This window comes from Hemicordylus capensis, chromosome 1, assembly GCF_027244095.1.
Source record: "Hemicordylus capensis ecotype Gifberg chromosome 1, rHemCap1.1.pri, whole genome shotgun sequence".
NCBI lineage: Eukaryota > Metazoa > Chordata > Lepidosauria > Squamata > Cordylidae > Hemicordylus > Hemicordylus capensis.
In genome coordinates this window covers 235,538,037-235,565,752 of record NC_069657.1, presented here as the reverse complement: position 1 = coordinate 235,565,752, position 27,716 = coordinate 235,538,037, and the positions used below count along the sequence as shown (strand labels likewise).

The 27,716-nt window shown below is 42.9% G+C and overlaps 1 protein-coding gene across 8 annotated transcripts in view; it reads right to left on the bottom strand.

The window, feature by feature from the left end:
• Positions 1–5,257: 5,257 nt before the first annotated feature.
• The window catches only part of IKZF2 (IKAROS family zinc finger 2), a 168,206-nt gene continuing 145,747 nt past the window's right edge, over positions 5,258–27,716 (bottom strand). For 6 of the 8 annotated variants that reach the window (XM_053286673.1, XM_053286677.1, XM_053286674.1 and 3 more), the window contains 2 exons: positions 13,855–13,998; positions 5,258–6,907 (listed from right to left, as the gene is read on the bottom strand). In XM_053286673.1, the coding sequence (XP_053142648.1) occupies positions 6,183–6,907; positions 13,855–13,998 (869 nt within the window). In that variant the 3' untranslated portion in view covers positions 5,258–6,182. The remainder of the gene's footprint in view (positions 6,908–13,854; positions 13,999–27,716) is intronic. The other 2 variants (XM_053286678.1, XM_053286679.1) reach the window with 1 other exon arrangement.

Below are 27,716 nucleotides of genomic sequence, written 5' to 3'. Positions count from 1 at the left end.
CTGCATTAGGAAATATCGCTAATGTGTACTGCCAAGATACAATATGAACTCATTAATTGAAAAATTATCAAAGAAATCTCTAGCTATTTTTACTGCCTTTAAAAATGTGCCCTGCTTAGAAAACTGTTTTAAATTTGAAAACAAAATGGCCTTTCAACATTATTTTTTATGATGTAAATGTTAAACTATTAATGAAATTTAAGTTAATAAACTTAAGCTCTTGCTATTGAAAACTGCCAGAGATTTCCCAATTTCAAATGAAAAACAGAATTCCCTGACAAAAAATGATGATGAGAAAAGAATTCTGAAGTAACACTGCTGATATCTCATGTTGATGAGCTTGCATTTGTTGATGAGCTTGCATTTGTTACTTTCTTCAGTTTTTACAAAATTATTTCACCCTGATAATATTGAAATATTTCATTTTATGTGCTACCAAGCTTCAAACCAATAAGCAGTACCACTGAAATCAATGTCGCTTCACCAAATGATTCTATAGTGTTTTGTTTTTTTAAGGACTGCAGCCTTAAATATGACAAACCAGAATACAAATTACTTTGATCATTGTTTTTCAATAACACTTCACATTGCTCTGATTAATATGTTATAGGATTTGTAAAACATATGGAAAGTGACATTATAAACCAAGCCTCCCAAACAGTAGCTGGGAGAGATTTTTTTGCATGTCAGATGAACAAGGAAACCCTGAAAATCATTTATTACTTGTTGATCATTCTGCAGCAAATTCTGTAGAAAACCCTCATTTATATGGTGCTTACTGAAAGTCTTGCATGCCATTTGTAGGATTGGTAAATAAATAATCATGGAGATCTTAAAGTTTTCTGCCTTCTAGTTACTACCACCATGGAGACTGACAATATACTAAAATTTTGTAATCTGGAGAAGATGTTATTTTACAAGGCTGTAATCTGTATATTCTAAACACTCACCATATCCAAAGGAAGGGGAAGTCAGGGCTGAGGTGGGCTGACAGTCTACTTACTGGCAGTAGAGCTAAGAAGAGCCAGTTTGTAGCTTTGTAGGGGTATCTTTAGTCCAAAGGAAGGATTACTTCACCACAGATCTCTCCAGGACCTCAGTCATATTCCTGACTGAATTCTTACAAAAATAAAGGTTTTTGTAGATCTTTAACTCAGGAAGACCAGTATCAGAAACACTGCACATTTTAATTCAACAAATAATTTTGCTCATTAAAAACCAAATATTATTTTGTTTCCCTCTCTCATGTTATCTAAAAGCTAATTTAGCAGCAAAAGGCTCGTATCCTAAGGTTTCCTTGCTCTGGAGGAAAATTTCTTGCTTCAAAACAAGGGGCCCCTCCCGTGGAAGGAAACCTTAGGATACAACCCATAGAACTGGCAGGAATGTTATATAAATAGAAATTCAGGATCCCAGTTTCTATCCTTCTGGAATCTCTCTAGATGCCAATTTGGATGTACACATTAGCATGGAAAATGAAAAACATAGCCATCATTGCACTGGAACGCGGCCTCTCAAAGTACTATCCTGTGATGGGGCTTTACAAGCTTGTTGCTCTCAGGGCTCTTTCAAGCAACTATGCTATGGGGACAATGTGGCTTGTTCAACATGGACAGCATTTATTTTTAATAGAAATGATTGCAAATATATATTTCTTCTAGGTTTTTTTCCAGTCTGGAAGCGATTCAGAACTTATCAAAGTGATTAGCCATTCAGAATCTAGCTGGCACAACAGGAAGTGAGAAAGGAAGTGGGAAAGAGGCATACAGCCTTTCTGAGCTCTGCCTGTACCATACAGTTCGCAAACTTCAAAGACAAAAGAAGATGATGTTGAAAAAGATGGGGGCTGGGGTGCATATGCATGTTTCATGGATGAATCTCGTTCCCGCCCCCCAACTCGAAGTTTAAAAAGCCATTTGACTTTTTAAAGTTTTTGAAAGTGACTTTCTCCCTGTGAAAAGCTTTTCTGCCTGCCAGACGGCTTTTTAAATTTAGAATACAGACAAACCTCGCCATATGTGGGCCCGACATCTACGGTTCCACACATCCACCATCAGGCAATTGACACCTGAGATATCGGTATACATGGGGAAAAGGGGGTTAAATTTCACATATCTGTGGTGTCAGGGTGGCTGGAAATGACATCCAAGGTTATTTCCAGCCACCATTTTGGAAAAAGGAGCCATTTTGTGGCTCTTTTTTTTTTTTTTTTAAATCCCCCCGGGAAAAAAATCCTGGGGAAATGGCTAATTTTTGACTGGGGGGGAGGGGAGGGGATTGCGGGACAGGTTCAGCCCTGCAAAGCAAGGTAAGGCATTTTATTTTGATTATTTCCACTATTTCTTGCCCTTTTTTGCAGCTCCAAGAACTACTTGATTCCCAATGCCCTGTTATCTGTGGTTTTGTTACCCACAGAAATCTGTGGGAACAGAATCCCCACAGATAATGGGGTCCACCAATAGTTCAACGAGAAACTTGGGTGTGTGAGGATTTTCTGAAAAGTAAGCTCATAGAAAGTATATGTTCAAAACCAAGGACTCATTTACAGAATACCGTTTCAAAACATTAAACTCTTAATTTACTTTAATCTCTCATTCAAAACAGATCAGGGTTTAATAAGGAGCTAAACTGAATTGTCCATCAAGAAGAGTCCCTAAATAATTTGTGGCTCTTGATTTAGGTCTGTTTCATCTTGAAGTAAGTGATCATGTGTAAACAATAAGCAGCCATTATCTCTGGTATGTAAATATGAGCTGAATTCACAATATGCCCCCAAGGTTTTCTGCCACAAAATGCTTACATTATATGAATATTTCTACCTATATTGTATTTTAGACAAACATCTTAATCAAACCTTTAATAGCATCTGTTTATGAGCATCTTAGGCAGCATCAAACACTGAGAAGCAATTGTGGAATGATGGAACATAATTTGTACCGGCCAAACTTGTTCCTGGAAATAAATTTTAATCAATGCCACTCAGTTGCTACCTGCTACTGCTGCAGACATGGAAAAGCAAGGGAAAAGAAGTGATAAACTGGACAGTACAGTCAATTCTTCCAGCAGTGGCTTACTCTCTGTAAGTCTGTAAATATACTCTCTGAAGTCACCCTTTTTTAGAAGTCACCCTTTTTTAGTCAGATTGCTCTAAAAAAAACCCTCTTTTTCTAAGGTTCAAACCAGTGCTATAGGATCATGGCCTAGCCCTCCCAATTTGCATTAAGGGGAGATAGGCTGCCTGGTTCTTCAGATACTCTAGAAACCAATGATCTAACTGCATTGAGTTTATTTTGGGTGGGATGACAAAAATATGTTAAGCCAAAGACTCTAAACTGTCTACTAAAGTTTTCAGGAACAATTGAAAAACGAATGCAATAGCATGCATGGTTTTCTTCGTAATTTTATAGCAAGATGTGCAAACATCTCAACCCAAAAGCTGGGGAAAGACTTAAGGATGAAGAAAAATGTGAGGTAGCCACTGATTTAAAAAAACAAACCACTAAGCTAGAAGGCAAAATAAAAACACAACTTCAGAACCCAGAACCTTAGCTCACTTAAATTTACACCAATAGAGGGTTTGTTTTCACAATCACACCCTCAATAGCAACCTTTACTTTAATTGCTCATTAGCTAACATGACCAACTAGAAACTACAGCAAGTTGTCAGTCAATAAGACAGCCCCTGGAGAATTAGGGACCTTGATGTAGTTCTGTTTTATTTGGAATAAGTGATTCATATAAGCAGAATTCACAATTCACTGTGAACGCCAGCTACCCAGTAACCTGAGAATAACTCAAGATTACAAACATGGAAGCTATTCTGATGATCACTGAAAACCAGGCTAGGAGAGCCCAGCCCGGTTTTCAGTGATTGTCAGAACCAAGCTTGGTGGTTCCACGGCGGCTAGCCCGCCTGACAACTCCTCCTCTTAAACAAGGTTAATGGAGCGAACACTCCATTAAGCTTGTTTTTCTGCTCATGTGTCAGCTGTGGCTGCTTGCAGCCGCGGCTGGCACACTTGGGGGGGGGGAGTGGGACTCCAGAAAGGCACTGTGCACTCACGTGGCGGTGGCTTTCTGGGGTTCGGAGGGCTGGGCCGCCACATGGCGGTGCTCCCCTTCCCCCAATTCCCGGAGCTTCCGATGGAGCCACAGCCTTGGCAGCTGATCCGGCCACCCAGCAACAAGCAACTGCTTGTGTGCAGTTGAGAGAGCAAGCTAAGCCCGCTCTCCCCGCTTGAACCTTCCTGGTGCAAGGAAACTATTCCTACATATAGTGGGTTGGATCCTAAGTACTGGAGAAAGAAGATCCCTCAAGGAACTCCTCCCCATAGCAGCTGCTTGCATCCTCTGAAAAGCCTTTCCTGAAGGTTGAGCACCCTTGGGTTCAGGGTGGGGCAGAGGCGTAACTAGGGAAAATGGCACCCAGGGCAAGCACTGAAATGGTGCCCCCCTGCCGCCCCCCCAACATACTACATTATACTTAGGTTTTTCCTCACAAGCGCCCGCTGCCGCCGCCGCCAAGCCAGGCCACTGACTGGCCGCCAGGCGCCAGCAAAGCAATGGGGGGGGGGCGCGGGCGGCACGGAAGGGACCGCTCGTGGGGGAGGGGGCGCCGACGTGCTCCCTTGACTGCTGCAGTGCTGCTGCACTGAGCAGGAAACATTTGTATTAGCAAAAAAAATTTTAAATTTTTTTTTGTCATGGCGGCGCCCCCCACGTGACCAGAAAAGATGGCGCCCGGGGCACGTGCCCCCCCTGCCCCCTATAGTTACGCCTCTGGGGTGGGGTGGAAAGAAAAACTGCCCAAAGTTTGTGGGAGTGGTATAGAAAAAGTATCACGTGTGAAGTGACTCTAACATTCTCTGGAAATTCCTGCATGCAGAAACGAGAGCTCTTGGTTCAGGACAACAAGCCTGAATCATCAACCTCTTTGAAATAAGTTCAGGTATTTAGGATGATGTGAGCAAATCCAAAGACTAACAGAAGATCAATCCCCAATGTTCTCCTAGCTTTAAGCCTCATTTTAGAAGGCTGCTGTGCAGTTAACATTTCAGAAAACTAAATTTTAAAAGAGTATTTTTTGATTTAAAATTCCATTTGTGATTAATATATCTGAGACTCTAAAACAGATTTTAGACCAGCAGAATCGGTTACATAAACTTTGATAGGAGTACTTTTAAAACTGCATTCCTGAGCATACTTACTAGGAAGTAAAGTCCTGCAGAACTCAATAGAGCTCAGCTTACTTCTGAGTAAACATGCATTGAATCTAATTGTTAGTCACTTAAACAACTAGATTTGAAAATGCCTTTCTTTGCATCTAATTAAGGCTAATGGAGTGCTTGTACGAAGAAACTGGTAAATTAACATTTATGACATAAGAGCATATCAGTGATGATAATGATTCTTCTTTTAAAAGTGCATACTAGGATAAGTAAAATAACATTATTGGACTTCAAACCTCCTGCAGGTTGTCATATTATATGTAAAATCGAGCTTCTATTATATGGTTCAGTATTACACATAAACATCTAATTTATATTCCAGAAAAACAACAACACAGAGCTCACCTCAGGAAATAACTTCTGAATGAATATTGATAGGCGTCTGTGCTCCTAAATTTCTAGAATATGGGTTAGTTCTATGTTAAACCTTCCCCCATGCTGGAAAATTTTTCAAACGAATTGTCTCTCTTCACCCCTGTTCTGAACCCCAAAATGTATCTACATATTTGAAAGGGCTTTCCTCTGAAATGTATGTACCTATTGCCTGAAATTATTAAGCTAACAAAAGCTGACAACTTGATGTTAGAGCACCTCTTGGAGTTCAGCTGTACCCAGGATATTACAAAATGCATGGAAAAAAAGTGTGACAGAAATGGACTGCCTTTCAATTCCCACTAAAAAGTCAACACCAATTTTCAGAGCAAAAGCAACAGTAAAAATAAGAGAACTACTCTCTGGTCCCTTCCTTCCCGTCTCACCACTGGTGCCAAGTGAAGTTGGGTCCACAAAATAAGGTTAATGACAAGAACAATAATTAAAAAAAAAGCAACAAAAACAACGACGACAAAAGGTGTGTCAATGTCTGAGGAAAAGTGGGATTGTAAGTGCAGTATTTCTTCATGTGCAGTATTCCCCCCCCACCCCGACTTCAGAGTCCCCTTTGGAAGGGAAGGCCTAATGAAATGTGTGCTCCCCTCGAACAATGTGTGATGAGAACTCATAGCGGTCCTGGCTTCGGTAGCCACAAATGTTGCATTCTAATGGGTCCCGGTAGCCATGACACCCCATGTGGATGGTGTACATGACATGGTCTAGAAAAAGAACTCGACAGTGCTCACACTTAAAGGCCCTTATCTGCTCTCCTTCTCCATTGAAAACCTTGTAGATATCCTTTAAAGAGCCCTTAGATGCTTTTGTGACATCCAAAGCCTTGGAATCCTCCTTCATGTAAGCTGGACTTTGCTTCCGTTTGGGAATTAAGGCAGGGTTTCCTTGGTAGGATTGGTGGTCTTCGTGGCTACTTTCTGAGTCAGTGGAATCCAGGCAGCTATTGCTTGGAGAAGCCTCTCTTTCCTTGAGTTGACTCTTTGGTCTGATGAGGGAAATAGGGCCATCCATGTTATTTTCATTGCTGTCAGCTGTTTCTCTGCTCATTGGCCTTTCTATCCTGTTAGGGTTGTAGACCTGAGCATACGTTGAATTGATGACGGGTGTCACATCAGCCATTGTGCTTGGCGTGTGTGGTATCAGGGGGTGAAGTGCCTCTGCTCCAAGGTAAGAGATTGCATTGTTGATCGCTTGGTCCATCATATGAGTCTGCATCAGCTCAGCTTCTCTCTCATAAGGTAAGTTCGTTTCAAAATGAATATCTGGATAGCCATACCTCATGAGCTTCTCACCTGCATAGAACAACAGTAATAAAAAGGAAGAGAGAGAGAAACATCAGTCACAGGACAAGGAAAATATAGAGATGCTTAGCAATTCTGTAAGATTGGACCACATATTATAGCTACTTAGGTATATTTAAACTAGTACTGAAGTAAATATTCAAGAGAAACATGAAATCTGAATATGTTTATTAATTAGCGAGAGTGGCATTTGAATGCAAAATACATTCATATAATGATTTGCAACTTTGTGAATTTTCAGTTTGATTTTACATCAAACTTTATAATGCTGGTGTTGGTACATACAGACCATAGTGGTGTCCATGTAAATGAAGGTGTTTGATTCACAATAACAACCCTTAGTATCTGCTTCTGAAACCAACTCTGGTATCTGAGATCATGACACAGCTACAGACTGTATTGTCTGTATGTACCAAAATTGCCTGATCTACTCAAGAAGCTAGTAAGTAAGATTCTGAAGTCTATACATTAATAAATCAATATTTGTTAAATACTGATGCACCTTGCAAACTTAAAATTCCTGAAAGGAATTATTATTTTTAAATGGAATTGTTATATGTTTGAAAAGTATTTTTTTTTAAATTAAAAAACAACAGATAAATCCAAACAAGTTCATTGGTTTGAAAGCATTATTCCTGGCAGCCCTTAAAAGATCTTAATGAGGATAATGTGATATTACCTAATTAAGATATTTTGTCAGTGAATGAAAATAATATGCTTTGGTATTTTGTACTAGGAATACCAGGAAAACAGAAATATTCAACCAGTACCTTAGCCAAAATAGCTCAGCTGAAATCCAATTTATCACATTGTGTAATATCATTTGGAAAACCTGTAAATAAGAGTAGTGTTCATGCCCAGCCCTTTAACATAATGAAAATTGTACAAGTGTACTCTGTTCAGAAAGATGCAGGCATAGGTGAGTTGCTGAAATGCTGGCATATGAGAATTAAGAACAGTGTTCCCTCTAAGGTGTGCGTGTGTGCACACATTTTTTGATATCCACTCAGTTAATTTTTAGATCTCACCCAGGAAGGCCCCACTTTGAATGTGCACATGCATTCACTGCTTTGATATTGCGGCCCAGAACAAAATGTATTCCTCACACAGAAAAACTGGAGAGAACACTGGTTAAAAATATTATTTATCTATGTATAGTTTTAATTGCCTGCCTACATCTAAATGAATGACCCCTTATAAACTGGAAGGAGTGCAATAATTATATTACTGCAAAGATATACATTGCTTAAAATGTGGCTAATTTGAATATTAAAATTGGAATATAACATCAAATAAATCTTGTTGCATACACACAGAGACAGACAGACACAATTCATTGTATATGAAGGTTTTAGGATTGACTTTTGTACTACAAAGATGCTTGAACAGACTTTGCTTCACTCAGATTTCGGAGAACTGTATACTGAATACCAGGAGGTCTTATTTAGTCTGTTTCACCTTTTCCCTGCTTTGGAAGCATGACACGTTTGTTCCTTCCTTTCTTCTGAAATTTCAACCGTAACTTGTAGATGGCTCAGCTCACCATACCACCTGGAATTTCACCTGAGAGTGAAAGGTCAGCCTACAGACTAGAAGGACCCAGGCTTCTAGCTGTCTCTATGCCAGTGCATGACACCTTTCTCTGAAATTCCAGCCTGACTGTATCCTTTGCTACCCCATTTATCCTAATGTTTGTAGTGCTGGGTTTGACCAGCTGACCAATCTGAATTCAGATTTCACCAAAGTCATATACACAAAGGAAAGATCACTGACTCTTATTTCCCCACCTGTAACAAACAGAAACAGATATGAAGTTCTGGGGATGAATAGGTTGTTAGCCTATGATAAAGGGGCATAGCAGATTATAAATATACTTAAAGAACAGATCATTTCGGAAAGAAACACAACACTTCTCACAATTGCTATTATGCAATCTCTCTAAAATGATTGTAATAGCTGAAATATGTGGCAATGTTTTTGTTTTAGTACATGACAGGTTGTTTAGCACAGGATAGATTTCGAATTATTTGAGCTCTTTATTAGGTGTGTGCAAGGTCCGGAGGCCCCCGGGTCCGGCACAGGGGGGCCTGTTACTTTAAGCGGGGGTGGTGGTAGTACTTCCCCCCCGCCTCTCTTCCCCCTCCGGTGCTGTTCCGTTTAAACATTTTCTTGGGGCGGCAGAGTTCCTCCCTGCCGCCCCTGCCCCCATTGTTATTCCTGAAGGCTTAAAAGAGATGAGCACTAGCGGCGCGCATGCGCCCTGTGTGATGCGCACGCTCATCTCTGACGATGGCGCGCGCTGCATACGTCATATGACGTATGCGCCGCGCGCCGCATACGTCATGTGACATATGCGCCGCGTGTGCGCCAGCATCAGAGACGAGCGTGCGCACCGCGCAGGGCGCATGTGCACCACTAGCGCTCGTCTCTTTTAAGCCTTCAGGAATAATGACGGGGGTAGGGGCGGCAGGGAGGAACTCTACCGCCCAAAGAAAAGGTTTAAACGGAACAGCGCCGGAGGGGGAAGAGTGGCGGGGGTGGGGGGTAAGTACTACCTCCCCCCCCGCTTAAAGTAACAGGCCCCCGCCCATCTGGACCTCCGGACCGCCGAACTGGTCCGGAGGTCTGTAACAGTGTGCCGGACCGAACCATGCACACTGCTACTCTTTATTCAGATGAATGGGAGACAAGCTTTGAATTAGGCAAACTGATAACTGGATATGCAGAGTGGCACTGAGTGATGTACATTTTTCAGCTTCAGCTCCTCAGTTGTAAAATGGCCATAATTATGACCCATATTTCGGGGCTATTGTGAAAATAAGGTAAAAACTGTTACCCATATTGAACCTCAGTCTGTCTTTCTATGTTACCTTGGAAGTGTGCACAGGGTTAGGGTTCCTGCATCACAAAGGCAACATGAGAAGCTTAGGAAAGGTGAAGAGATCCCATTTTGCTGCTCCTCTCCCCCAGCTTTATCTGCTGGAAAATTGGTTTCAAATGAGTGTGAGGAGTGACCACAAAGTGGATTCTAGCAATGTGGCTCACCTTGCCCTGGTGATGCAGGAAGTTGTGGTGTTGCATGCCACTGGGTGTTGCACACCATTAATATGAGAATCAGAGACCAGATAGATAAAAACCCCACAGAAATACAAGACTGAAGTTTGAAGCACCAATTGGCTCAATCCTTGAATTCTTTTTGAAAGTAAAAGTTAGCTTATGGTAAATATGATTGAATGAAAAAGTCAACCAACATGGGAACTGTTGCTTATATTATATATTTATAACATGACATTAGGCCAGAACATATTCTGCATAACTGAGTATCTATTTAATTTATTTATTTAACATATTTTTATACCGCCCAAAACTTGCCTCTCTGGGCAGTTTACAACAAAACAAAATAAATGACAACAGAACAAATTAAAACATTAGTTAAAATAAATAACAGCAGAAAAGATTAAAACATTACAACAATTTAAAATTTTAAAACAATGTTTTAAAACAAGGTTAAAGCCATTAAAACAGTATTAAATTAAAAGCCTGGGTGAACAGATGCATCTTTAAAGGTTTTTTAAAAATTGTCAGAGATGGGGAGGCTCTTATTTCAGCAGGGAGTGCATTCCAAAACTTCAGGGCAGCAGTGAAGGTCCGTCCCCGAGTAGCCACCAAACGAGCAGGTGGCAACTGCAGACAGACCTCTCCTGATAATCTCAATGGGTGGTGGGGTTCATGACGAAGAAGATGTTCTCTTAAACACCCAGGGCCCAAGCTGGCCTTTTAGGGCTTTATAGGTTATAACCAACACCTTGTATTTTGCCTGGAAACTTGTTGGCAGCCAGTGTCGCTCTTTCAATACAGGAGTAATATGGTCTCTCTGAGATGACCCAGAGACCAAACTGGCTGCCTCATTCTGAAACAGCTATAGTTTCTGGACTACATAAAAAGGCAGCCCTACATAGAGAGCATTGCAGTAATCCAATCTGGATTACTGCATATGTACCACTGTTCTGAGTTTGTTCATCTCAAGAAACGGTGTATCTGCTGAAGCTGATAGAAGGCACCTCTGGCCACTGCCTTGACCTGGGATACTAGGGAGAGGCTTGGATCTAAAAGCAACCCCAGATGGTGTACCTGTTCCTTCTGGGGAAGTGTGATCCCATCCAGAACAGGCAGATCAAATTCATCTCCCGAGTTTTGACCCTGCATAATGAGTACCTCCATCTTATCTGGATTCAGTCTCAGTTTGTTATCCCTCATCCAGCCCATCACTGCCTCCAGACAGGCATTTAGGGAGGTTATCTCCCATGTTGACATGGAGAAATAGATTTGGGTGTCATCTGCATACTGATAGCACCCTGCACCAAATCTCCTGATGATCTCTCCCAGAGGCTTCATGTAGATGTTAAACACCATCGGAGACAATACGGAGCCCTGAGGGACACCATACAATAGTTCAGATTTTGAAGAACAACAGTCTTCAAGGAATACCATCTGGAACCTGCCTGAGAGGTAGGAGTGGAACCACTGTAAAGCAGTGTCTCACTCTCCCAACCCCCTTAGATGCTCTAGAATGATACTATGGTCGAAAGTATCAAAAGTCACTGAGAGTTACACTTCCTCTGTCAATTCCCAATTGGAGATCATCCATCAGGCCAACCAAGGCAATCTCTACCCCATAGCCTGAAAGCCAGTCTGAAATGAGTCTAGATAATCGATGTCCTCCAAGACTGTCTGGAGCTGGGAGGCCACCACTCTCTCAATTACCTTGCCCAGCCATGGAAGGTTGGAGACCGGCCTGTAGTTTACTCAACTCTGAGGGATCCAAGGCAGGCTTCTTTGGAAGTGGTCTAATAATTGCCTCCTTAAGACAAGGAGCATCCTGCCCTCCCTCAGAGAAGCATTTATGATCTCTACCAGGCGTTCTACAACAACCCCCCTGCCAGATAGTATACACCATGTCAAGCAAGGGTCAAGAGAATAGGTGGTAGGTCGCAGCTTTCCAAGCAGCTTGTCCATGTCCACCGGAGTCAAAAACTGGAACTGATGCAACCAAACTACACAAGAGAAGTCGCTGGACACCTCCACGTCAGACACTGAAGGGATCGTAGAGACTGATTGTAGAGACTCTAAGTCATCATAAATCTGGAATTCTACATCATTCCATCCTAAACCACTGATGAACAGGGCTGAGCTGCATATTTTTGGGCTTTGAGTCTCATTTCAAAAGGTGCCCTTCCAAGAAGGTAGGATCTTTTGTCAAAAATGTAGACAACCAATGAAAATTGCTAAGCTGTTTAAAAGTCTGCTTTGTACCTAGGCAGTTTCTTTCAAAATGGTCCTTTCAAGCTCACTGGGGACTGCAAAGCTCTTCTAATCAAAGCTGCTGACCTTCCCAGGTTTGTCTTCTTCAGGCTCCCCCTGCCACCCCACACAAATAAAATAAAATCATGCATTTTGATGTGAAAACGTCATGAAGAAAATACTCTAAATAGTCAGTTGCCAGGGTTGCAGCCAGTTAGGCAATTGCAAGGGGCAAGGAGGGGGATCAAATATCTCTATAGCAGAGAAGAAGAAGTCTGAAAGACAGTGGCCAGTGTTGGCCTGAATCAAGATAAGCATGGCCACCTCAAGAAGAGAGGGCACTCCGAACTGCAGAACCCTAAAGAGGCAACCATGCATCCAACCTCTGGATTATTGGTTGAGCCCACTGATGCCCTTACCTGCACCCTGCCCAAGCTCCTTGGGAGGGCTTTGGAGGGGTGTGTACGGCAGGCCCCAAGCTATTGGAAGAACTGTGCAGAATCTTGCAACTGTACTGAAACTGCAGCAGTCTGATGACCAGAAGTGTCCCCACAACTTGGCACGTAATATACTCTCTTGATTTGGGTCAGTTGTTAATGTGTATTGCGGCTGTTTAACATAAACAACTTTGTCTCTCCTGAAACCAACTGCTTAAGATTTCATGCATTTATTTTAAGTATGTCATTCACCTAGCAGCCACTTAAACATTTTTCTACCATCCAAACTAAGCTGGAAAGGTTCAGGTTTCTCTCCATCGGCCTTCCACTAACTCTCAGCTGACACAGAGTTGAGTTTCCCACCAGTCCCCCACCAAGTTATATCCTTCTGTATAGTAATAGAAAGGTCAGTTATCTGTTGTCAAAGTCACCTATTTTGTCTCCTGCTCTTGAATTCAAATTTTCTCTCATCCTTCCCTCCCTCCCTCCCCCACACAGAGACTCCTTGACTCCACTTTGGGAAGCCCTTAGCATTTTAGGAATAGAGTCAAAATTAACAAATACACACAGTGGATTGACCAGCCCATTGTTGATACCACTGAGAGCCCTGGGTAAATACGAGAATATCTCATTCTATACTTAGAAAATGTCAAATGCAGTTCAGGAAAAGCTAATATTCTTTTAACAGACTCTTTTGTATTCAGACATTATTAGAGCATTGTCACATAACAGAGGTTCATTATTCATTATGGACTGAGTTTTCTTGTTTGTTTTGTTTCATTTTTTGGTAACTCCTAATCCAAAGGGAGCAAATTCCCTGTTTTTATTTACAGAGTTCTGAACAATAAGATATATTTTCTTGCCTGCATCTTCAAGCTTATCTGCAGTCATGAGGGACAGAATCTTACTTTTTTTACTTAAAAAAACTAGACCTTCAAGTTTTGACAGAAACTCTGCACTATTCTACTATTCCGTACAATTCTGCACTACAGGGCATATTGCATGGCCTGCATGTCATGGCCATGCAGTTGTCTAGAATGCCTGGTTTTACTTCTGCTTTCTTCCCTCCCAGTATGCCATATCCTGAAAGTGCCAATCCTACATTTGAACATTTAAGAGGTGGTGTTTTTTTTAAAAAAGGATTTAACAATAAGCTATCCTTTTTGCTACAAATAACAAAAGTGCTCATCTGAAGCTTACCCACAAACTTCTGTGGGGTGGAGCTTTTACGCTTTCCCATGTTGCTTGTCAGCTTCTCTATAACAGCAGGTCTTTCAAAAGGCACCAGAGTAACATTGTTGTCCATCACAGGTTCTTGTTCCTTACAATCTTCCATAGTAGGTACTACATAAAACCAAAAAGCCAAATCAGATAGATCTACCTACACTTCCAAGAGAAATTTAATTAATAAATAAAGTGGTCACCATTTTGGGGTCTGAAAACTACAATAAGTCAGCAAATGACTATAAAAGCACTAAGAAGATTTGGAAGTTGTTCAAGGATACTCCCCACCTTTGGCTGGTGATAATTCAGAGTATCCATGATACAGTGGGCTGGGACCACTAGGTCCTTGCATCCAAAATCAGGGCTGAAAGAAGTGAGGAAGGGGGAAACAATAATAGAGCCTCTCATAACAGGGGGTAGGGGAGGAAGAGGTTTAGGTATGCTAAAACAAGTTGATTGATATTGACATATGACAAATTAAACCACAGCATCAACAAAATATCTGCATGATTTCCAGAAAATGATTTCCAATGTATGAATTCAGCTCATCAGTCAAAGAGATGATGCTCAATGTTAAGTAGTGCACATACTAATCACACAATGGCAGCTCTGTCTGTGATGATAAAGTTACAAGTATTTAAAAATTAAACCAACAGAAGAAAAGAAATGTCTAATTAGTAAACATATGGCCTTCTGTTTTAGAATTAATATTGCTTTCTGTGCCTTGTTCCCTAAATGGTTCCACCTCTCCCATCATACAACATGGTCTCAAAATGATGATATGATCCCTCTTTCCAAAAGGGGAGAAAGGGCTGACAAGCCTTGAATTCCAGAGCAGCAAATGGGCTGGGAAGATTAAAAAATAATAATCTAAGAAACAGAAAAGCCTAGTTAAAACAACCCAAAGGAGTGGTGGGGAAATGGGAGGGGTTGGGTAAAGAAGGTGAGGGAGAGAAAGGGAGTGCAGATATCTTCCCTTTCTACAGAAAGAGGCAAAAGTCTGGGTTCAACATGAAGCCAACAAGCATTACAATTACATATTCATTTCTCTGTATATTCTAGAAGCATATTTCTTTAGAAAGTAAATAGCATACCCTTGAACATTTCATGGATGAAAATGGGGGCATGTGCATTTCAAACAGCTGTTCTCTCATCAAGGATCACTGCTTTAGCCACAGCCCTCATTGCATATTTTTGAATACTTGTTTTTGTCTGCTGAACACAGTATTCCACTTTATTATTATTGGTCTTAGTATTATGAAGAATTACACTTCTATCCCACCCTTCTTTCAAGGAGAGCAGGGCAGCAAAGTCCTCTCTCCCAGTTAGATATGTCAGGCTGAGGATGGTGACTGGCCCAAGCTCAGCCAATAAAGTCTTGGCTAAGAGCTTCAAGCCAATAAGGTCTTAGCTAAGGCTCATTTTGTGGCCAAGTGGGAGACGGTCCTCACCATAGTCGCCTCCACCCTCTGTAACACTCTCTTGACTGGTGCCCTTTCAGAAAGTTTCAATGGCTGGTGAAGACCTGGTAGTCATTCCTGCACACTGTATGATTTTTAAATTATTGTTTTGCCTCCTATTATTTTTATCTCTACAGTGCTATGTTACTCTGTGGGCTCTGCATTTTTTCCTTCTGCTAATATTAAATTGTATTTTTAACATCTTTGTCATGATTCCTGCCCTGAGCAGTAGCTCAGAGTTGGACTCTGAGGAGGGGACAGCAGTCAGGCTGGGATAGCCAATCCTAAAAGAAGTCCAAATCCCAGGCCCAATTATCAGGCAGGAAATGCCAGAGTTTGAAACCCTGGAACTGGAGACCCCAGAGGCAGTGCTCACTTAGCCTAGCCCTTTGATGAAGTAGCACCTTCTCACTCAAGTACCACATGCTCCTCCAAGTCAACTCAGTACCAACAATGGCCAAGGAGGGATGGGACAAAGCAGAAAAGGAGTGCAAGACTCCAGACTGGACAGCTGCCTCTTTAAATCTTTCTGCTCGCCAGGAAGAGAGGTGGAGCCTGGAGGCATGCAAGACCCCATTTTCCCCCTGGCTCTTGCAGGAGTAAGCTGCAACCCTGACTTCTCTGTCCTGTCCTGCTTTCTGATGGACCTTGTGGGTTCTTATATGCAGGATGGGACACAACAGTCTTAAGTCTTGTAAATCAACTTGGACATTGATGAAGAAAGGTGAAGTATAACATTCCTAAATTAAAACACTAAATATATAAGTGCGGATTTGAATCTGGATCTCTCTGCTCCTAGTTCAACATATGAACCCACACTAACTACTGCATCACACTGGCTCTAATCCTACAGTTTTCTTGCAATTGTCAGTCCTCCTGAACAGATTTCTGAAGCAAAGTAAACTTTAGTAAACATAACAATTTCCTTTTTCAAAGCTTACTCTCCCAATTTAAATTTTATATTGATTATTTACTCTTACAAAGTATCTGGTTGGACATATTATAGAATGCCTGGAACTCAAACACATGTTGTGTCCATGTGCATTCATTCCATATATGTGAACTAGAGTCAAGATGCATCCACCTGGGGGAGGGAGTAGAAGAACTGTTGTGCACAGCAACATTATAAAAGGCCATCTCCAATATCTTTTCAAAAGGAAATGTAGGGACAATATGTTAACAAGGAAAGATGCCAGAAAGAGAGGCTGTCCTTGGTAAATAGGGATCACTGAAGAATATTAAATAGGACCTCATCTCAGAAAGTAGCATCTATCTATCTTCTCTATATATTTAATTTTCCTAAACGTACCCATCGCTAATCCCATGAGTGGCAGCTCTTGCGAGAGCAGCTGCCTGGGACATAGCGACGGGGACGGGAGAAAATGGTGGCGGTGGCCAGAAGAGGTGACAGGCTGGCCTGGCCCCAGCTCGGCCGGAGGTGGTGGCGGCGGACCAGCCTATCCCTGGCCCAGTTGCCCATTGGCTGGCCAGAGGCGGCAGGCCATCCTGGCCGCCATTCAGCTGGAGGAGGTAGTGGTGGGCCAGCCTGGCCACTGGGAGGAGGAGGAGAGCCGGCTTTCCTGCTGACCCACAAGCCATAAAGCATGGAGAGGGGAGAGGAAGTGGGCCAGCCAGCAGGCTCATCAGAACACGCGGGGAGTGGGGCGAGAAGCGGGTGGCCAGAAAGTGTGTGGGGGGAATAGTGGCAGTGGCTGGACCGGCCAGCTTGTATATCACTATTTACTCTTGACTCTAGGTTGTGTCATCTGAGAAAAACTGCCTACATGAAGAGATATTTTAGTCTCCAGCAAACCTTGGCTCAAACTATGCAAGTGTCACAGACTGCTTCCCTAAAGGACTTTCAGACAACATGCTTTCCTTGAAACATATGTTTAAGTAGGTTGCTAAAGATCTGTGGAGAACAACATCTGCATCTCAGGTTACAAAGCCAAAAATTTAAAAATTATGTCAAGTCTCAGATAAAACATGGTGCTAACAGGAAATAATATTTTAACAGAGAATGGGCTAGTTAGTTTATGGGCTGGCTGAAATAACCTTTTCCAGGTCTTCTAAATTTATATAAGCCAGTTTCTCTCAAACCTGTGAAACTCAGCTCACCCCCTTTCTGAACCTACTCTACCACAACAACATTATAAAAAGTCATCTCCAATATCTATATCCCCAATATAGGCACCCCAACTCCAGCCAACACCACTAATCTGTCCCACAAGTGAACATGTAGAGATTTTATGCACAATTGAATGCAACTTGCTACAACAAGCAAAAATCTGTGATTAGGGTGTTAAAATAAGTACATAACAACTGAACTGGAGACTTTTCACTCCACCTTAAAACTGCAAACAAGGAGCTATCATTGGGACAAAGCAGGAACTCTTTTGGGACTCCCTTTTTTGGTGAGGGTGACTGGCAATGCAATTATCCCCACAAATCCACCAAAGTTCTGCGAGGGTCTTCTGCCGGAGACAATCAATCTTGGCTAGTAAAAAGAAGAAGACCTGCTTCAGGATACGATCCTTCTCTGGACAGGAGTTATGATAGGTTTTGATAGGGAGTTTGAATGTGATGACTCATGTGATGATCTTCCTTCTGGTTAACTTCCCCCCACTTTCTTCCACTAAAATAATGCTGACTTACCTTTCAAGGGGTCTCACTGGACATCTCACTCAAACATCTCCCAGGGCATGGTCTGAGGGCATACGGTACAGCCCCTTTGTTGAAGCTAAGCAGGTTTAAATCTAGCCAGTGCCTGGATGGGTGGCTATAAGGAAATCCCAAGTACACAGCCTTGAGTTCCATGATGGAAGAAAGGCCAGGAAATAAATGTAATAAACAAGTGCCGTACTTCAGGTGCCTTGCACTCCTGAGGCTTGTGGGGATGCCTGCTCCACAGTTTGAAATCCCCAGACATAAGGTTTATGCTTGGAGAACCTAAAAATTTGTAATCCTTTTCTTGATTTGGAAAGAGTTTTGATGATAAAAAGAAAAGACAACACAATAGTGCCCTTAGAGCCATTTCCATATGTTAGAACTAGAGTCCTGTTGTTTGTCCCAATGGGCATCCTGTAGAAAGTGTGTGAGGTGGATTCAGAAAGAAAAGGGAGGGAAGGAGGACGAGAAAAATTGAGTTGCTTCTGAATAAAATCTTAGCTAAACCAGCATAATATTTTTTTCATGTTTACAAGGGAAGCAGTTATAAAACAAGTCCTTTTTAGGCATCCCATCTGTGTAAACTGAATGTGGGGCGGGGGGAAGGGATAATAGGGTTAGCTCCTTAAATGCCTGCCTATAGGCAGTAATGGGCTGGATGATGGATAATAAATTGAAGCTGAATCCAAGCATAAAAGAGGTGCTCATTGTTGGGGGTCGTAATCTGCAAGATGGGATAGAACCTCCTGTTCTGGACAAGGTTGCACTCCCCCAGAAAGAACAGGTTTGTAGCTTGGGAGTGCTCTTGGATCTGGTGCCTCAGACTGAGGCTGTGGCCAGGAGTGCTTTTTACCAGCTGCAATTGATTTGGCAACTCTACTTGTTCCTTGAGGAGAAAGACCTGAAAACAGTGGTTAACCAGCTGGTAACCTCCAGGATGGACTACTGCAATGCGCTTTATGTAGGGCTGCCCTTGTACATAGTTCGGATACTTCAGTTAGTCCAAAGTGTGGCAGCCAGATTAGTCGCTGGGGTCTCCGGGAGAGACCACATTATGCCTGTTCTTAAACAGTTGCACTGGCTGCCGATATGTTTCCAGGCAAAGTACAAAGTGCTGGTTATTACCTTTAGAGTCCTGCATGGCTTAGGTCTGGGTTACCTGAGATAGTGCCTTTCTCTACAGGATTCCCACTGCTCATTAAGCTCATAAGGTGGGGTCTGTCTTCGGGTGCCACCGGTTCATCTGGTGGTGACCTGGGATCGGGCCTTGTCACCCCTGAGTTGTGGGACATGCTCCCCATGGATATAGAGGATTATCTTCCTTGGAAGTCTTCAGGAGAGCCCTAAAGACCCATCTTTTTAGCCTGGCTTTTAATGATATATAGTTATAATTTTGATCTGGTTTAAATGGGCCACATTCAGTTTGGAGAGACACAGAAATGATAAAAGGAATTTAACAGTGCTGGCTCTGTAAAGACTAATCAGTGTTCTTGAGACCACAGAACATACACTTCCCATGAGGCAATTGCTTAACCATAAAATGTACAACTTAGTTATCTACATTTTTCATTACAATTGTCATCACAACAACTCTGTGAAGTAGACACCACTATCTTTCCCATTTTACAGATGGGGAAACTGGGTTGACACAATAACCCAGATACAAATTTAAGGCCCGAACTAGGTATTAAACAAGAGTTGAATGGATTCTTTTTAACAAAAAGCAGCCATGGAAGGCTGACATCAGGAGCAGAGGAGCCACTAAGAGTGAGGAGAGTGCATTCAACCAACTAAATTTTCCATTTAAAATTCTCTCCTCTGGTTGCTTTTCCAGTCTATGGACCGGGTCTCACAATCAGTGAGACCCGGTTTTTACCGGTGAACCGGAAGAGCGGGTTAAGCCCGCTCTCCCTACTCACGAGCGAGCAGGGAGTCCTGGTTGGCCGGATCGGCCGCCCATACGATGGCGGGCTCTGTGACGGAGCCGGCAGGGGGTGGGGGAAGAGGGGGGTGCGTGGCCCCCGCAAGCCCCAGTATGTCCTGCGCGAGCACGCAGGGCATACTGGGGAGACCCCCGAGCGAGGAGGCGGCTTTTTGCCTCACGGTCGGGGGTCTACTCATGAGTAGGAGCAGCCCGAAGCCGCGCTGCGGCTACTCACGAGCCTAAAAAGCAGGTTTGCTGGACCGCTCGATCCGCAAACCTGCTTTTTAGCAGGGGTTCTCGAGCGGGTTACCCGCTCAAGAACCACCGGGCTCAGCTGCGAGCCCGGTGGTTCTTACGACCAATAAAAATTGGGCTAGGCTCTCCTAGCCTGATTTTTGTTGGTCGTGAGAATCGCCTCATTGTGTGTGTGTGTGTGTGTTGGTGGTGAGATATGGGCACCGTGGCTGACAGCCTGACTAAATTTACTAAAGGAAGTCCTACTGAAATTTAGTAGTCATTTAGAGTAACTCCTGGGTAGTACTACTGAGTAACTAATTCTTATGTCAGCCTATACATTTTCCTCACCCGGGTAGAAAAGCAGCTTGGATGGCTTGAATATGCAATAACAATGACCAAGGAGGGTTAAGCAGCCCCCTCCTCCATCCATTATTCCTCTGCTCACACTGGACCGCTTTTCATTTAAAAAGAAGCTTTCAGGACAGGATACTGTTCTGTTATAGCTCCTGTATAGCATCTAATTTGCTCAAATAAACTGTCCACTGAGATATTCTGCATCAATGCAATCCACAATTCAAACTAAATTTATGCCAGCTTAGTTCTACTGAATTTACCTAGCTAAAATGGTTAAATGAAAGCATCTGGCTATATTGGCTTGGGAAGTAAGCTCCTTGGCATCCAAAATCAGCTTTCCCCCACCCCACATTTCTATATTTATGAGTGTTATGAAGCTGATAAGAAGTTAATATATAGCCCCTACTGCTTTTTTTGTTTAGTTCACATGTATGACAACACTTCCATGTTTTGGTTATTCTGCAGCATGCACCTCTCTACTCTATTCAGAGAAAGCAACTTATATGAAACATGCTTAAGCCAAGACCTTCCATGTTTAATCCTGTTTAAACATGGATTAAACAATAAAACATGATAAGGTCATTCTTATGACCTGGGTGGTAGCAGCACTATGGTTTTGATTATCAAAAGAAAGAATCTTGGCACATAAAGAATTAGGTTTGCAGATATGCACCATGAAAAAAATCCCCAATTTACATGACCTGCAGAATTTGTCTTACTAAGCAATGATTTCCTTTTGTTCCAGTCACAAATGTGTCTGAGAAGAGACAGGATAGCAACCTAAACCTTTCATGTTTTTCACTTTTGACCAACAAGGATAGTCTTCTTGAGGTGCCTGTAGGCTTTCAGATGTCCAGAGGTCTCCTGCTTCTTAAAACTACTCCTCCCTTTCTCCCTTGCTGTTTATTTGTACAATTTCCTTGCAGAATACCCACATGATGCTGCCTCTCTTCCTTCAGATTTTTCCTTAAAACACACCTCTTTTTCTAAACAATTTGGCTTGACTTCTTCCTCCTTACTGAAGCTAAGCTTCATATTCTTCCCTAGTTTATCCTAGCTCCAGCTGTTAGTCTTGCCTCCATTCTGTCCATTCCCTCTCCTCCTTCCTCACTTTTTGCTCCAACTGGGGAAACATAACAGAAGTCCCTACAGCCCAGTACAGGGCTGGGATGCTTCCTATATCCCAGAGGTTGTGAATTTTCACTAGCTGAAGAAGGGGAGAGCACTGACCAAAGAGAAGTAATTCAGAATGGGGTTGTGGGGGAACCCTGCGAGATGGGGAGGAGAAGAAAGAATGCTGTCCAAGGCAGAGAGCACCTGGTGATGGTGCTTAACCCTGTGAGTGGTGGTGTTGCTGCTCCATCCACCCATGATGGCCTGCACCAGTCTTGGCAGGGCAATGAGGAAATGCTCCCTGTCAGAGAAGAGCCGGGAGCCCAGGAGCACCTCGTGAGACCACGGAGGGGCTCTTGTGAGATTTCGAAGTGAGATCTTGCTCGGGACCGATATCTCACAAGACTTGCCCCGATTGTCAAGGGTTATTTAAGAGAGAGCCAGCTGATGATGAGGGGCTGGTTTGCAAGGAGGGCTCATCTTGGCAAGAGCCCGATGACTTGTTTGAAGGCACTGGGCTGCAACCTCTCTGTGATACTGTGAACTGAACAGGCCCAGCTGTGAGAAGGCTCCAGACCAGGAGGACTCTGAGGCCTGGCTGCTCCCTTTCTGGTCCCCTCGTTACCAGCGAACCTGATCCCGATGAGGAGCTTGACAGGGGAGCTACAAATATGTCCTAATTTTAACCAGAGAGGGAAAGTGTGTGTGTGTGTGCCAATGTATCTGCCTGTTTTTCACCACTGAGCATTCACAACTATTCCAACCCATGTCTGAGATTAAAGGGATATATTTAAGCCTCATTACTCTGTTTAGAAGCATCTCCCTTTTGCCTGCGGATACACTCCTTATACTGTCATTACCAGCTACCTTGGGGGAAGATGAAAGTTATATCATAACTTGTTTATTATGAACTGAACCTGATTGCATGGATTAAAAGGTTTATTCAGCATTGTGGATGCTTGAAAAATGCTGAGTTATGATAAACCTACAAAGGTGATTTGATTTTCCTTTTTTCCTGGAGGAAAAGCCACTGTGTTCATGAGAATGATCAACTGACAAATCATTCTGTTCACTTTATTTGTGGCTAGGTTGCCAAGGATGTCCCAAAAGTTGCAGATCTCAGAACTCAGCTTACTTGTTAAACTAATTTCCTTTTTATTATTTGTACAGGATGCTATTGCTGAGACACACAATGATCTCTCATTTACCATGAGAATCCAACTGCCAACAGAGAAAGTAAACGGAAGGCAAGAAAGCACAGATGAAAAGCAAAATTCATGTTTACTTTCAAAATGACTGTGATATGCAGGTGTTCAGATGATGAATAATTAAAGTCTACATTTTTGTTTCCTCCGATCGTGTGAGATTGAAGTCAAAACCAAGTCAAGGTTTCAGAGTGATGTTGTTCTTAATAAGTACTTTACAGCCTGCTCTTACCCATGTTTCTTTGGAAGAAAGCCCCACTTGTTCAATGAGGCATACTCCCAATGAAGTTAGTGTGCCTTAGATTTTTGATTCAAAATCAACTCTTTGGACAATGTTCAATGGCACATGCAATTATTTATTGTGGAAATTCAAAGGGTTTTGTCCCCCTTCAGAAAACTCAATATGAATACAATAAAACATGGATTAAAAAAATAAAACATTATACGGTCATTCTCAAGATCAAAACAGGGAGGGTTGGTGGGGAGGTAAGCTCCTACCTGCTTCCTGGCACACAATCAACCCTCCTCCCCATTAGGCTCTGCCATTCGCATGGCACATGAGTGGTGCTGCAGCGAATGGCAGAACTTGGAGTTGGAGGACGAGGTCCTCCAGCATCCCACAATGCACTGCACCAGGAGTGGCATTCTCCTACTGCTAGGCACTCTTGCCGACTGGTTTTGGGCATGCTCAGGCTACAGGCAGCCCGAGCATGCAAACAGTTGGGGACTGGAGTAGAAGGCCCTTCTTCCTCAGTAATAGACTGGAGAAAAACTTGGGCTACCTGGAGGGGCAGAGCCGGGATGGGCCCAATTCTGGCGCTGCACATGAGCAGACCTACCCAGGTAGGGCTGTGCAAGCTGGGGTAAGGCTGCTGGTGTGCATGCCCTCAATCTGTGGACTGGTATTCTGAAAGGTCCATTAGTTACATGGGCAGGGACACAGAGGTCCGCTGTTATGGTATAGATTGCTTTCCCTATCTAAATGTAAGCATAATCATCCTCCCCTCCCCTCTTCTACCCTACAGAATCCTGAAACAAGATTCTTCCCAGAGTCCTCCCTCCTGGGAGGGCACCAACAAAATGGTACAAGTGTGCCTACAACCACATTCACTCACAAAAATGCTTAGGATCAGCTCAAATAGTCTTAATAACTCTACTGGTTCCCCAGAACAAGAAATAGAGCAAGCAATGGTATAATTTTTATTGAACCAACTAATGTTCAAAATGATAGTTCTCAGCAACTGTTCAATTAGGTTGATTTAGTGGACTATACAGGAGACCCTCGTTTTTCATGGGTTTGCCTACCATGGTTTCTGTTATTCGCGGTGGGTCATAGAGACCAGGAGCTTTCCCAGGCAGAAGGCTTTACTGTGGGTTTTTTGCAAGGCTTTACTGCGAGTTCAAAGTCGTCCCCCCCACAAACAGACACAAAAAATGGATTTTTTTTTTTAAATTAAAAACCCAGATATCAATCAGGCTACACTATAATGCGTGATGGAAAACCAAATTGTGCGTCAAGTGTTCCCTGATGGCTCGCAGGGATTCTTGGGTTAAATTTGGCTTATATGTGAATGCACACCTCCATTCCGGAGGAGATTTAAACTAAAAGCTGGGTGTGAAAAACTTCCAGGTTTCTTTCCCCTATTTCCGGCTATTCGTGGTATAGAGGTATAGAGGCCTGGTTTCTTGGTTCTTGTGCCTAAACTCCAAAGCTCTCTGGTTTCTCAGGTTGAGGCAATGGTCAGGGACACTTTTTATCAGCTTGGCTGATATGTCAGCTACACCCATTTTTGCAGGTAAATGGTCTTAAAACAGTGGTGCATATGCTGCTAACCACTAGGCCTGACTACTGTAATGCACTCTATGTGGGGCTGCCTTTGTATGTAGTCCGGAAACTATGATTGGTACAGAATACAGCAGCCAGACTAGTCTCTTTTTGGGTTGTCAAATAGACCATATAATAGATTTTAAAAGGACTGCATTGGCTGCTGATAAGTTTCCGACTGAAATAGGAACATAGGAAACTGCCATATACTGAGTCAGACCGTTGGTCTATCTAGCTCAGTATTGTCTTCACAGACTGGCAGCGGCTTCTCCAAGGTTGCAGGCAGGAATCTCTCTCAGCCCTATCTTGGAGAAGCCAGGGAGGGAACTTGGAACCTTCTGCTCTTCCCAGAGCGGCTTCATCCCGAGGGGAATATCTTGCAGTGCTCACACATCAAGTCTCCCATTCATATGCAACCAGGGAAGACCCTGATAAGCTATGGGGACAAGTCATGCTTGCTACCACAAGACAAGCTCTCCTCTCCTACAAAGTGCTGGTTATTAGGGATGGCACGAATTGTTTTTTTAATTCAACTTGTACCCGAACCAAATCACCCTCAATTTGTTTGGGGTGTGAATCTTTCCTCCCTGCTGAATCAGCCCAGATTTTATTTGTACCCAAATTTTCCAAATCCAAATCGATTTGGGGGCAAAAAAGGCATTCCGAGGGCAAAAGAATGGTGCGAGTTGTGGTGCCCAATTACAAATGAACAAAGATGAGTAGTGACACTGGATTCTAAATTCATTCATCATTTTGCACCAAAGATGATGAATTGACATCTTTGTTCATTTATAATCTTTGGTGCAAAATGATGAAGGAAGTTAGAATCTACTCTCATTTGCCACCAAAGAATCTACTCTCAGAACACCTCAAACACTGACCCAGTACCCTTTTGGTTTTGGGGATGGTTGGCACCCTATGTGCACTGTACTACAACCTGCTCTGGGCCACCCTGGTGCCCCCAAGTGGAGTTATGGGGCTGCTGAAATCCCCATTAATCCCTATGGGGAAAAAGCTTAAAGAATTGATTTTAAAACAACAACACCCCTTTCATCAGATTTTCTTTGAAATCTAGGTGGTAGCAGGCACCCATTGGGGCACTTCCATCTGACCCATTCTTCCGCTCCTGGAACCCCTTTTCTGCCCCAAATCTGCCACAAACACATGCCAACTTCAAAAAATTGTTAAATATCGCCCCTTTGCCCAATTTCTTTGAAATCTGGATGGTAGCTTCCCTCCACCCATTGGGCACTACCACCCACCACAACCCACTCTGTGCCACTCTGGTGCCCCCCATGTGGAGTTATAACTAAGGCTGCTGAAATCTCCATTATTCCCTATGGGGAAAAGCTTAAAAACACGTGAACTTGAAAACAATTGTTAAAAATCACCCCTTTGCCCAATTTCTTTGAGATTTTGGTGGTAGCTTCCACCCATTGGTCACTACTACTCAACCTACAGTGGCCACAAAATGGAGGTCTGAATCCCCAAATTTTGTCAGGTCTGAATCTGGGTGATTTGTTTTGTACCTGAATCTGGGCAATTGACCACAGGGTCAATTTGTTCTGTCTACAAATCGCCTGAATCAGCTAGATTCAGGTTCAAATCATTTTGTACCTGAAACAATTTGCACATCCCTACTGGTTATTACCTATAAAGCCCTCAATGGCATGGATCCAGGATACTTAAGAGATGGTCTTCTTTGTCATGAACCCTGTCTATTAAGATCATCTGGAGAGGTTCAGTTACAGTTGCCACCAGCTCATTTGGTGGCGACTCAAGATCGGGCCTTCTCTGTGGCTGCCCTTGGGCTTTGAAATATGTTCCCTTGTTTCTCTCTGGAGAAAGAGCACCTCCTTCTTTGTTTGCTTTTAGGAAGTCCCTCAAGACACACCTGTTTTCTCAGGCTTATAACTGAAATTAATTTTAAACTGTTTAATAGGGATGTGCGAAATGATTGAGGTACAAAATGATTTGTACCAGAATCTGGCTAATTCGGGTGATTTGTAGACAAAACAAATCACCCCTGTTCTCAATTGCTCAGATTCGGCTCCAAAACAAATCACCCCAGATTCTGACCCCCAAAATTTGGAGATTCAGACCTCCATTTTGTGGCTGAAGTGGTTGGGTAGTAGTGCCCAATGGGTGGAAGCTACCACCCAAATTTCAAAGAAATTGGGCAAAGGGGTGATTTTTAAAGAATTTTTGAAGTTGGTGTGTCTTTAAGCTTTTTCCCATAGGGAATAATGGCAATTTTGGCAGCTTTATAACTCCATGTGGGGGCACCAGGGTAGCCCAGAGCAGGTTGTGGTGGGTGGGAGTGCCCAATGGGTGGAAGGAAGCTACCATCCAGATTTCAAAGACATTGGGCAAAGGAGTGATTTTTAAATGATTTTTAGAAGTTTACCCAACTTTAAGCTTTTTCCCATAGGGAATAATGGGCATTTTATCAGCCTTAGTTATAACTCCCCGGGGGCGGAGGGCATCAGGGCGGCCCAGAGCAGCTTGTGGTGGGTGGTAGTGCCCAATGTGTGCAAGGAAGCTACCACCAAGATTTCAAATGTTTGTCATTCAATGTTTGTCATTTAATTCAATGTTTGTCATTGAATCCACTCTCATTTCCTACCAGAGAATCTACTCTCAGAACACCTCAGAAACAACAAAACCCAGTGCCACATGGGTTTGTGGGCTTGGAGATGGTTGGCACCCTATGTGCACTACACCACCACTTGCTCTGTGCCATCCTCATGCCCTCCAAGTGGAGTTATGGGGCTGTTGAAATCTCCATTATTCCTTATGGGGGAAAATTTCAATGTGAAAAATTGAGAGATTCTTTTAAAATTCACCCCTTTTACCAATTTTTTTGAAATCTGGGTGGTAGCAGGCACTCATTGGGGCACTACCACCTGATCCACTCTTCTGCCCCCGAAACCCCCTTTCTGCCCCGAATCTGCCCCAAAGACATGCCAAATTCAAAAAGGGGTGATTTTTAAAAAAAGAATTTGGAATCTAAAGAATTAACAATTTAACAAAAATGGTTAAAGACCACCCCT